The sequence below is a fragment of the Ipomoea nil genome, unplaced genomic scaffold, assembly GCF_001879475.1.
Source record: "Ipomoea nil cultivar Tokyo-kokei standard unplaced genomic scaffold, Asagao_1.1 scaffold0900, whole genome shotgun sequence".
NCBI lineage: Eukaryota > Viridiplantae > Streptophyta > Magnoliopsida > Solanales > Convolvulaceae > Ipomoea > Ipomoea nil.
The window spans coordinates 2,299,106-2,312,024 of NW_017617328.1; the positions used below are offsets into that span (position 1 = coordinate 2,299,106).

General features: G+C 34.8%; 1 protein-coding gene across 1 annotated transcript; it reads right to left on the reverse strand.

Annotated features, from left to right (window-relative positions):
• Positions 1 to 874: 874 nt before the first annotated feature.
• On the reverse strand, positions 875 to 8,253 carry LOC109179436 (wall-associated receptor kinase 2-like). The gene is made up of 4 exons (XM_019328939.1): positions 7,409 to 8,253; positions 6,120 to 6,230; positions 2,528 to 2,737; positions 875 to 2,359 (listed from the first exon to the last, which is right to left on the reverse strand). Exons 1-4 carry the CDS (start codon positions 8,214 to 8,216, stop codon positions 1,152 to 1,154), a joined length of 2,337 nt encoding a protein of 778 aa, XP_019184484.1. The 5' UTR covers positions 8,217 to 8,253; the 3' UTR covers positions 875 to 1,151.
• Between the last annotated feature and the right edge of the window lie 4,666 nt (positions 8,254 to 12,919).

Here is a 12,919-nt window from a genome sequence, read left to right on the forward strand (position 1 = left end):
CCAATTAAATTTATTTCCTATTTCACCACCATCGCCACCGCCGTCGTCGCCACCACCAATACCACTACCATAGCACCGTCATCGTCGTCGTCGCCGCCGCCACCAGCACCACCACCCTAGCTGCACCACCGCTACCGCCCACCACCAACACAACCGCCGTTGCCGCCGCCACCATCACCCCACCACCGCTGCCGCCACCACCACCACCGCCGTCGCCGCCACCACCACCATCGCCACCACCGCCGTCGCCGCCACCACCACCACCACCACCGCTCTCTTTGGTGGCCTGCGTGCCATTTTTTGGGCCTGCGTGCCTCCTTTGCACTCTTGGAGGTTTTGGCCAACCAATAGATTTAGTTTGACGAGACGTGGGCGTGAAGCGTTGCGGCCGTGTTGGCACTATTGCATCGTTGCATTGTGGTGCAAAGTCGCGGTATTGCAACTTTGTGGTGGTGCGGCATGGTGGCGCACTAGTACATGGTGGCATGTAGGTGCAACTATTCTCCTGGAAATAGCTGGTATGCTGCTGGTTTTTGCGAAAATTGGTGCGACGCCGATAGGGGATTCTACGCCTCCATTTCAGCACCCCTATTATTTATTTATTTTTTTTCATTTATTATTCCTTTGATCTGGCTTATTAGTTGGGCTTGGATCCATTATTTTATTCTTTGATTCTTTATGTCTGGCCTGTTAGGGCTTAAGTCCATCCTTTATTTTAGTGTTTTTTTTTATTTATTTTTTATTTTTTTAGTATAAACCCAATTTCTAGGGCTGAGTATGTGTTATGGTCATATTTGGACCATCACTTGTAAGACATTTTAATTCATTTGCTTAATAAAGTTTTGTTTTTTAAAAAAAATAAAAAAAAAATATAGAGTTCAATATTATTTTAATTTATATCACAAGGAAAAAATAGAAACAAAACATTATATTTGTTCACAAAAGATGAATCCCCAACGCCAATGTCTCCCACGTCCCGACACTATTTGGGAGAATGAAAATCATGGTATGCTTACTATGCACAAAAAAGGTGTCCCCTTCACTTTGAGAATTTTCTCCTACACTGTCGCTTGTGAGACTCGATTCCGAATCATTATTCTTAAATTTGATTCTAGTGACCAATTGAGCTACCCATGCGCGTACCGTTGCAATTATCTTGCAGTGGTCATTGGTAACTCCATATGATGTTTTAAGCTATCATATTCACTTGTTGTTATACTAAAAGTGGCATCAATATATCCAGAGGGGATTGGCAGTGGCTCAGTAAATAGAGCATGTGATTTTATGGAAGTGTCTGAATTATTATTAACCCATGAATGTTTTGCTGCTCTCCTCAATCCACTTAGCTCCACTGCAACTTCCTTCATAGTTGGCCTTTCCTCCCCCTTCACATTTAAACACCTTCTTGCAAGTAAGGCAACCTCTTGTAACTCTTCAGTGTTTCCCTCACAAACAATGTTGTCATCAAGAATCTTGAACAATTGATTGATTTTCAATGATGAAATGAAATGCTCATATAGACTCCTCTCTTCCACCGGACCATCGTAAAGTACTGCCCTCCTACCGGTTAACAATTCCATCAGGACAACTCCAAAACTATAAACATCACTCTTTTCTGTTAATTCGTGGGTCTGCATGTATTCTGGATCGAGATAACCAAATGTTCCTTGCACCATAGTTATCAATTGAGTTTGGTCTTGTAGAACTAACCTCGATGCTCCGAAATCAGATACTTTGGCAATGTACTCATTATCCAGGAGAATATTTGCGGGTTTAACATCTCTGTGGATTATAGGAGGAAAAGCTGCAGAATGCAAATAAGATAGCACCTCAGCTGTTTCAGTAGCTATTCTTAAGCGGATCGGCCAAACTAATGTGGATGCCTTGTCTTTGTCATTTAGATGGTCAGATAATGTTCCATTGTTTATGAATTCATAAACGAGTAACGGAACTTCTGTTTCTAAACAACAACCAAAGAGTTTGACTATGTTTCTGTGATTGATTTGGGAAAGCACAATAACCTCATTGATGAACTGCTCGACTCGGGTTGGGTCCAACATTTTGGGTTTCTTAACGGCTATGGTTCGACCATCATGAAGGTGTCCTTTATAAACAACCCCAAAACCTCCTTGACCAATGATTCTAGTTTGGTCATAGTTGTTGGTCGCTTTTCTAAGCTCCTGGATAGTGAAAATTCTTGTTGTGCCGGAAGACGTAGTGCCTTGAGCAATCTTTTGCTTCAAAATCAATCCTCCATTTTCTCTAAAGAATTTCTCTCTGATGTGTGTTGATTTCCTCCTTCGATATCCCAAGTATAGACAAAACCCACTTATCAACAGCACAGTGCACAAAGCAATACCTGCATGCCATGCATATATGCAGTAATGACAATGACAAAATAATGGAAACCAACCCTAAATAGCTACCAAAAATGAAAGCAAAGGATAATAGAAATGAGCCCGTACGAAGCAGTATTTAGGAGAAGAATGAAATGATAAGAGAAACGAGCTAAAGGGCATTGGTTTACCAATAACATGTTCAATAATCATCCGTTTAGAAGAAGAAGTGCACCCTTTCCCATTATTTTTGCAATCATCCATAGGTAATTGGCAGCCCGATTCCCCCTTCCCATTGCCATGGTAACCTTCCTTGCAATGGCACTCATAACTACCTTCAATGTTTGAGCAAATAGAGTTTATGGAGCAGTTGTTCTGTCCATTTACACATTCATCAATATCTGCAAAAGCCAATTAAAATGATTAGAAAATCACTAACTTCTGTTGGGCGACGACTCGTAGAGCCGAGTTTTGCACTTTCTCATCGAAACGTAGCGCTGACTATTACACAAGTATAAGAAAAATAAAATTGCACATTCGCAGCAAGCTATAACTTTATTTTAGCATAACGGTAAGCGCTTGATATTGATAATTGGTATTACTGTATTAGAGCAAGTCACAGGAATCCCATTGAAAGCATGCTATGCAGTTGAAGCTGATAGGTGGTGAGAGAAGATAGTTGGGCAGCAGAGCCCAACATCTTACCATCAGGGCATCAGGAAACGTGGAACTAAATTAAGTTGCACCTTTGTTACTAATTACTCCGTATAATTTTTGACGTAACATTAAGTGCTTAATTATGTCAAATTCCAATCAATTTTTCTGATCACCTTAAAAGTGAATAGAGATTTAAGATATTACCCGTACGAGCTTAACTCAATGGTTTAGTGGGCAGTATTTGGGACAAGAGACCAAGGTTCGAACTTCGACGGCGGCAGTGTCGGAATTATGTCCAAAGTGGTCAGATTCCTTGTGCGCAACGACATTTGGCACTGTCTACTAAACTATTGAATCACCGTAATTTACATCCTCCTACATGTTCTGTCTGGTTGAGGATTTAACATTTGGGACAAGAGATTTAAGATATTTATCAACTCCCACCTATCAAAGGTGGTTGGTAACTTGGAACTTTTGACCGACTTGGAAGGGTGGTCAACTTTAGTAAAAATCGTAATTTTTGTCCACTTTGTTTGTAAAATTTTGTCCGTCAATCTGAAATTTTAATTTTTAATTTGTAAAATAATTTACTTATACTTTGTATAAAAGAAGAAGAGAATTTAAAATAGAAATGGAGACAAGAAGAGAAGAAAGTGAGAGGAGGAGAAAGCTAAGGTAAAGAATTTTATTTTATTTATTTACAAAATTGTTTGGGTGAGAGCTGCATAAATTGTTATGTAGGATTAAAGATAGATTTTTATGATACAAATAATCTGCATAGGCAAATTAAGTATTAGAACACTCAAAAGAAAATGTAATTTTCTAATTTTTTTTAAAAAAAAAAACTTGTAAAGATCAAAATACAACTTATAATAAGGTCAGTTGGAAGAGCTAAACGAAGTAGCTAGATGTGAAGAACGAAAGATCAAGAATACAGTTAACTAGGGGTGAAAACTTAAAGCAGTAAGATAAATTAATTTAGATTGCTTATAACTGACAATATCAAACTAAGAAGGTTAATATATAGCTCTAATTGTTTGATTAACTTAATTAGGTGTTGACCCAATTTAAACCTACTTATCAACCAAAAGGTTGGTCGAAAAGATACCCTGATCAAGTTGGGGGACATATGCAAGTGGTTGTGGGACAACGGGGATTAATGTATGTACTCTAATAATTATTATTGTTACATTATTTTTTCATGGTACATATAACATTTATTGCTACATCGTGCATGTATGACTTGTTAAGTCTCCGCCAAGTACCACAAGGCATTGGATAGACAAATTGCATACAATTGAGTCAATTCTGCCCCAATTGAGGGGCGAACTCGTGACCTTTCATATGAAAAAGTCTTTTTGCACCACTAGATCAGAAAGTTATTGGCCACAAATTTTTAAGAAAAGAAATTGTGTTTTTACTCCTTACAAAAATAATTATTCCATTTATCTCATTTTATTTACCCTACTAACTTTTTTTTTTTTTTGAAAGTTACTGGCTCTATTACATTGTAGTATCTGTTCATATACTTTCTCAACCTACTGAAACACAAAGAACCAATAACGCCTCCACTGAGGCTCGAACTAACCCTACTAACTTAATATTTTGAAAAATTGAATTAAAAATAATTTTAAATAACATCAGTCAAGTCTCGTTAACCAAACCATACATAGAAAATAATAAATTCAAATAACATCAGTCAAGCCTCGTTAACCGAACCATACACATAAAATGGAATACTTACTAACTTAATATTTTGAAAAATTAAATTAAAAATAACTTCAGTCAAGCCTTGTTAACCGAACCATACACATAAAACAATAAATTCAAATAACTTCAGTCAAATCTCATAAACCGAACCATACATATAAAATGGAACGATTTTTTTAATACTACTGACTCCCTATTGAAGCACACCAATTTTTCCACTTGACTGTAAACCTGTAACCTCTCGACCACAAAGTCTCCGGCAATAGGGTAGTGACTTAACAATTTTGATTTAAATATTTGAAACAGACACTATTGATGTTATTTGAATTGTATATAATATATATATAACTACCTCATGTCTTCATATTAATACTTATTTCAATTGCTCATTTTAGAAAAATCTATCCGATCTGAAATAATGAGAGAAAAGAATTGTGGTAATAGTTTCGTAATTTTCTACGACTTTAAAGTGTACTATGTGGTGTTACTAAGAGGGCGTTTGGTTCACTTTAATTTCGTTGTAGTTAAATTTCAATTCAATGAATGTCTCAATTATATTGTTTGGTTGGAGGGAATTGCAATTCTACAGAATTGCAACTCCCTCCTTTTGTTGAATTGCAATTCATGGGATACTCCGGCCCCATGAATTGCAATTTAATGAATTTGAGAAAGGAAAAACAAATGAAATGACACTACTACCCTTAGTTGTTATTACTAGTATTATTATACAAGGGTATTTTAGTCTTTATACAACTTCTTTGCTTCCCAACTACAAAATTCTATTTCTCCCTACCAAACAATGTAATTTGAATTCCTATTTTATTCATACTTTATTCTTTTCCCATTGAATTACAATCCTTTTCCCCCCTAATTCCTTCCTTCCAACCAAACACCTCGTAAATACACTTTCACATGAATGTTAAAAGTGCACTTAGCAACACTACATAGTGCATATTTTTTACACAAACATTAAAATGCACTTTGTAACATTACATGATGCACTTTGCAAAGTTACAGAGTTCACTTTCACATCATAACACTGTGCGGGCATGCATTTGGTTTACAGAATATGGGAGTGTTGAGTAGTGCAGAGTGAACTGTATAGTCTTACAAAGTGCATTTTAAAGTTTGAGTTATTTATCAAAATGTGATCCCGTAGTTTTTCTTTTTGCTCTCGAACCAGTATATATATCTAACTAGATGGACATCTAACCTTCGTTCGTAGTTTTTCTTTTGGGAACAAGTTCTCATAGATATTATTCCCTCAAGTATATATGTTGCACAAAAAAATATTAAAGATTAGTGTTTTCACTTTTCAAAAACGCTTCCCACAAATTCACGATAATTTCACAAAACATAAGTGCAGATCAGACAATCAACACATATAATGACATAAATGGTGCCATATATGCATACCTTGGCAACCTGGAGAGAGATAAGGATTGCCTTCATAACCCTCCTTACAACCGCAACGATACCCCTCCTTACTGTTGGCGGTAACATTGATGGAAACACATATGGTATTACCTGTAGGGAACGAATAAGTAGATAAATTGAATTTATTTATATAAAATATAACTGAATTTAAATTTTATAGAAAATAATTCCAACAAGCAAAAGAAAGAAGACAGGAAAAATCCTGTCTAAAATCAGCATCCCAAATCTACCCAACTCAAAGGCTTTGGAAAGTTAGATTATATTCTGGCATTCATGTATGTGAACCCACCTAAAAGGGAATTGTATACATACTATATTGAGACTTTGGCCATCATTGATAAAATAATTAGCTTATAAGTCAATTTTGATTTATTTGACCACTATTAGCTATTTGACTTGGTTAAACAATCAATATGAATGTTTGATTAATTAGCTTTTTGTAACAATTAATTGTTCCAGAATGTTAAAATTCAAAAAGCTACTCATCAAAGTAGCTTTTTTTAGAAAGTATTTTGTATGTAATCAGCGAACAGCTAACAACTAATTTACCAAATACTTTTTCTACAATCAATTAATATTATCAACTAATCAAACTCACTAACACAATCAGCTAACAATCATTTACCAAACACTTTTGCTCAATTTTAGTTTGGCATATTCTTTTGGCTTGCTTAATTTGTGTATAGGTGGTTGTGACTGGATTCTTTTCCTTCTGGTTGTGTACTCTATTTATTTTGCTTTCTTGCTATGAATAAATGTCTAGATTACAACTTCTACATGATATTAGAGCTAATTCTCTAGCAAAATTATTTTTTCCAGGTCCTGTTTATCCTCTCAATTCCCACTACACCTCAAACAACTATTCTACAACTCTATGCCCCAACCCGCTCCCTGTTTAAACTTATCTCGTCCAATTTGAAAAAAGCAAGTTGAGTCCACACTCGTTGGACTTGACCTTGTGGTTTACGTTAATAACATTGTCGTTGCTTCGGCAAAATATTCCGATGACGCACAAAGAGTCGCAAGTCCATCTACTATACACAACTTGGTGCAAACCCATTTCCAATTCTAATTTGGAACGAGGCTACTTTCAAGCCTTTCCATATCTATTTTCGGTCACTGATTCTCGTACAATATATTAATTTTTTCATCTCACTTTGAAGAACCAATCTACTTTGACTCAACCCAAATTAAAAATGAATGCACATATATTTGTACCACCCAAAATAACCACCTAAAATATCATGCTAAAAATTCCCAATTATTACCTTGACATGTGCCATTGCACGTCTGATCCGGGATGATCCAGTCAAGAACCACCGGTAGCTTATTCACATCCCATTTTCGGGCAAGCATTGTGGCGGAAAAGTTGAACTCCTCTTTCTGCACCACGAAGGCGTAGATGCAGTGACTATCGGGATAGGAATCCGTGGTGGTGTTCAGTAAAACGCGAGCGTCCCTCGCCACATTACTAATTCCGATTTCGCAACACCCAACTCCGCCGCATGTCCCGTTCTTGACATCTTTCATTCTGCCGCCACAGGAGGTAATACAACTTTCTACTTTGTTTGACCCAACATCGTCCATCTCCTCGTAATCGTCGTCGTCGTCGAGATAGTTTTCTGTTACAACAGCGAAAGCATTGCAGCCGACAGCAACGAATTTGTTGGCGGTCTGGTTGACGTAGAAATTGGCCGGAGTGGGCTCTGATTTAAGCTCGAAAACTGGTATATCCGTCATCCGGGTATAACACTTTCGAGCTATGCCCTTCTTCACATTCAACTGCCCTTCAAGTGATATATCCCTAACCTCCACGGCGCTATTTGTTATAAATGGCTTTGGAGGATGATAGGAGGTGTTACAAGTGATGGAGAAGTTTGAGTTTAGAGCACATTCTTCTCCTAAACCAAAGGGAAATGGGATCATTACGTTCCCGCAATGATCACTGCAGTTGGGTTTGGCTATGGAGGAAGAAGAATTGTTAGTGTTTGATGTGGCGGCGGCGGTAGGAGAAAAAGAACCTAGTACTACTGCCGACGACAACACAAGTAGTAGTAGTACAAGGAAGCAGCTCATGTTGTTGGACGGACTATACAGTTAACAAATTATGCTTGGTTTGTGTTGGATATGCAAGTAACTTCGTTTCCACCTACTATATATAAGGAAACACTAATGTGACATGGGGCCAATGATTAGTGTGTAAATGAGAGGCTAGAGAGACAATATTGTGTAGATTTGTGAGAATGGGGAAAAATGTGTAAAGTATTGTCATTACCTTCTTTAAAGTAGGGATTTTCACAAACAATCTAATTCAATTACTTTTTTATTACACCAAAACCCCCACTTCATATTTATTACTTCAACACCAATAACATTATTTATTGTACGTCCAGAGTCAATAGTACTAATAAAGTCTCAGATGGCACCGGGCTCTCCTGGACTCTTTATGTTGCAATAATTAAAAAGTATAGAATAGATACTACCTTCTAATAGAGTCTAATACTTAAAAAAATATTATTTATTGTCCAACCCCTAACTACTTCTCTCTCCTTTTTTTTTTTTTCTTCAGATTTTCTACTTCATTCTTCATACATCCTCTCACCATTCTTTATAAATTCTCTCATCTTTTTTCACCTTTTACCATCAATAATATTGTTTTTCCAATATCTAGTTCCAACCTCGTAATATATTTTCCTTTCCCAAATAATTGAAGCTTCAGCAAGAATCGATAATGAATTGAAAAATTCAAGATGGGCGACAACCGGTGAATGACGGCAGAAATTGGTGTAGTTGTTTTTCGGTGAACCTATGAAAAAATAGTAATATTATTGTAGTTTTGTCATCACCAAAATAATTAATTTAATTTTGTCAATGTATTATTAATTATTTAATTAGTATTTGTTTTAATGCATTTAATTAGTATTTAGTTTTTAGTTAAAATAAAATACCGTAAAGGGAATTATAACACACATGGAAAGTAAGCATGCAATAATTGCATAACATGAACGTGAAATCCAAAAAAAAAAAAAACATAATACAAATACAAATAATATATATTTTTCTATATTGATTAGAATGTTAATTATTATTATTATTATTATTATTATTATTATTATTATTATTATTATTATTATTATTATTATTATTATGGTAATTATTCTTAAAGTCGGTAATGGTATTATTATTATTGTTGTTGTTGCAACATGTTCATCGTCGTTGGTGTCTTCGTCATCTACGAAGTAACGTGATGACACAGTTCCAAAACAAGAGACTGAAGTCGTTGGTTTGGGAGACATGTAGTTCTATGAAACAAAGAGACTTCGACTTGGCAATAAAGACTATACAAGAGATGTTTCCAAATGCATATCATGCTTGGCAGAAATCTCATGGAAATACTTGGCATTGCCTCATGACAGTGGACACATGTTTGGCATTTTGACAATCAATAGTTCTGAATCTTTAATTTCCAAATGCATATCATGCGGGGTTGTCGAATGTTCCCTATCACTATTGTCTCCCGATTGACTTTCCACAAATTTGTATGTTCCACAAATTAATGCAACAAGCTGGATTGCATTAGCCAATTCAACTAATGTTGATAAGGAGATGTTCGCTCGGGAATGATACAAGTATAATGCAATCATTCGCTTATATAACAACCAAAGAGGGATATATGAGGTAGCACTTGAATCAACTTCTAGTTCTCTGGGTCAGACACGCTATGTTAAGGTAAATTTGACTGACCTGACATGTACCTGCAATTGTTGTGTTGTAGATGGCTTACCTTGCGCGCATGTCATTGCCGGATGCCATTATAGAGGGATTGTCCCTGATTCCTTTGTGCCACAAGTCTTCTCGTTAGAGTATTACATAATGAGTTATGCAAGAGACTTGAATCCATTCTCGATTGACGAAGTTCAGCTGACTGTAACGCTCACGTGCCTACCACCCTCATGTGCCACCCGGAAAGCTCATCGAGGTTAACAACGTAGAAGTTGATTTCCTAATGAAATGGACTTTGGTAGTCACCGTCGTTGATGACGATATGTCCTCTATATAATCCATTGCTCCTTTGTTAGTACGAGGAAGCTCATATTGTTTTGGAATGATAACAAATGATTGGGTTTGTGTTGGAGGTGTGTAGCTTCGTTTCTGGCTACTATATCTAAATCTAAATACAAAATAAGTGTGAATGATGGTTATACCCTTTATATATGTCCGATTTTTTATTACATTTTTTTTATACATTATGCTATAAAAGTTGTACTATACAATATTTTGGACAAACATACCCCTACCATTATAACTTCAGTTATCTTTTCCACTATTGTTACCATGCACATGCATCCATCGATCATATATTTTCTTATCTTCTTGAATAATAATAATAATTTATACACATTATATATTATTTGAGTTATATATTAGTTAATTTCTAAATTATAAATATTAAATTTATTAAAATGTTTTAGATTATTATTATTATTCACAATAATTTAAATATCTAAAATCTAAATAAATCTATATATGTAAGAATGGGCTACCCTCATATTATGGGAATAATAATATAATTAAAGAAGTAAATGAAATTCAAATTAGTCACTCAACTATACGCGAAAAGTCAGTGTGTAATATTTTGCATGTTGTTTGGTGTCTAATTTGAACATTTTTCATATAAAGAAAATGCCCATGCAAGGTTAGTTCGTTAGTCAGCTGGTTTGACTGATAACTATAATGTCTTACTTTAGCGACAATGTAGAGGTTCTTATGGCAGACTTTGACCGATCAAGGAGATTAAGACCACTTGTGCGCATTAGGGGTGGGCGTCGGTTCGGTTCGGGTGATACTCTAATTTTATTTCGGATATTTGAAAGTTTCGTGTGATGTTTTTGACACCCGATATACGAACCAAATTTAATTCAGATATGTTCGGTTCGGGTGAAATTATATCGGGTTAATTTGGATATACCCAAAATATTGTTTTATCAATTTTGAATATTTTTTTAATGATTTTATTATTTTATTATTTATATTTTTTTCCATATACTATCAAACTAAATAAAAATAAGACAAATACTAATAATTAACCAATAGAGCCAAGTACGTTGTACTTAGATGGAATGTAGGGTCATGAGATCAAGTCTCAGTGGAGGCGTTGTTGAACCTTTATGCTTCATTAGGTTGAGAAAGTATGTTTGAATAGATACTACAATCTAATGACTTTCAAAAAAAAAAAAAAGATACTACAATCTAATGGAGTTAGTAGCATTCAAAAACAAAACTAATAGACTTTTAAAAATTAATATATTATTAATTATGAAATACATTTAAAACTAAATATATAAATTATATTATTATATTTATAATAAAATTTCGGTTAGTTTGAGTTTCAGGTCGGGTGTGGATAAATTTTTAGCACCCAATATCTTAACCGAATTTATATTCGAATATACCAAAATTTAAAATATCCAAACCGATAACTATTTGGGTTCACCCAAAATTTAAAATTCAATTCCGGTTTCGGGTGTTAGTTCGGATAATCCGAATTACGCACACCCCTACTGCGCATAGTGTACACCCATAGACAGACATGATAACTTGCAATTTATCTTTTCTACCGACTCTTAGGTAGGAGGTCTCAGAATTTAGAATTAGTCTGGTAAAAGCTAGAAACATAATGTATAAAAAATAATAATATAAAGAAAAGACCAAGTCCAATGGGAATATATACATGCATGTATTGAGAGACTTTTCAATGACTCTTGTTGAAGGCTAATTGATTTCAACAACTAACATTTCATACACATTAGTTTTTCTTCATTTATGAGTGGCTTTTAAGATGCACAACTTGCAATGATAATATCTTTTATAACACGGCACAAGCATTAATGTGCCTTATTTGAAAATTCCTCTAATTCAGTTTGTTGGTTGCGATATTGCCCACGGGCCACGACTTACTTCGTTGACCATAGAAATGAGTCATTTGGAGTCAATATGGGATAAGTCACTCAAGCTAGACCTCTCTCTCCATAAAAGTTCCTAGTAGACAAAAGTGTAATTAACCAACACAATTCTGGACCCCAGGGCCGGCTCTGGGGCATGGGTAGGCTGGGCCCCTACCCAGGACTCATCTTTCAAGGGGCCCATAGACTATAAGATATATTAATATATTATATATTATATATATAACTAGCATTTTGTATACGTGATGCGTGGAAATTCATGGCTAATATTAAAACATTGATAAATATAAATAATTAAATTATAATTTGAATTATATATACACAAATAATATATGTATTTTATACACACACATATATGATTTACCATTCATAGAAATTTAATTAAAATATAATTAACAACTAAATTAATTATATAACAATTTTATAAAATGATAATTAAAGAGTAGGAAAAAGATATGATAGATATGATGAGAACTCAGAGATTCAAATTCAATTCACAATCCGATAGAATTACACGAGATTATATCTCAGTCTACTTCTAACTACTCCTATCTAATAGGATACAGACAGTAGACTTATTCTAACCATAGAAAACTAACATAGGTTATATAAATTAGGAATAAGGGTCAAATAGACCATTGAACTGCACACAATAATGCAATTAGGCCATTGAACCTGAAAAAACAACAATTAGGCCATTAAACTAACAAATTTCTTTCAATTAGTCTAATTTACAGGTTTTGCAGGTTAGTAACAGGTCACCCAAAAAATTTAAAATATTATTTAAAAATAATAAATTAAAATATATTTTAAAAA

What these genes read in the sequence shown, in the direction of transcription:
- LOC109179436 (XM_019328939.1), bottom strand. Translation starts at nt 8,216, where the DNA reads ATGAGCTGCTTCCTTGTACTACTACTACTTGTGTTGTCGTCGGCAGTA. An exon ending in GTGCAATGGCACATGTCAAG is followed by an intron (nt 6,231 to 7,408) that starts GTAATAATTGGG and finishes CGTTCCCTACAG; the next exon opens with GTAATACCATATGTGTTTCC. An exon ending in TCTCTCTCCAGGTTGCCAAG is followed by an intron (nt 2,738 to 6,119) that starts GTATGCATATAT and finishes TGGCTTTTGCAG; the next exon opens with ATATTGATGAATGTGTAAAT.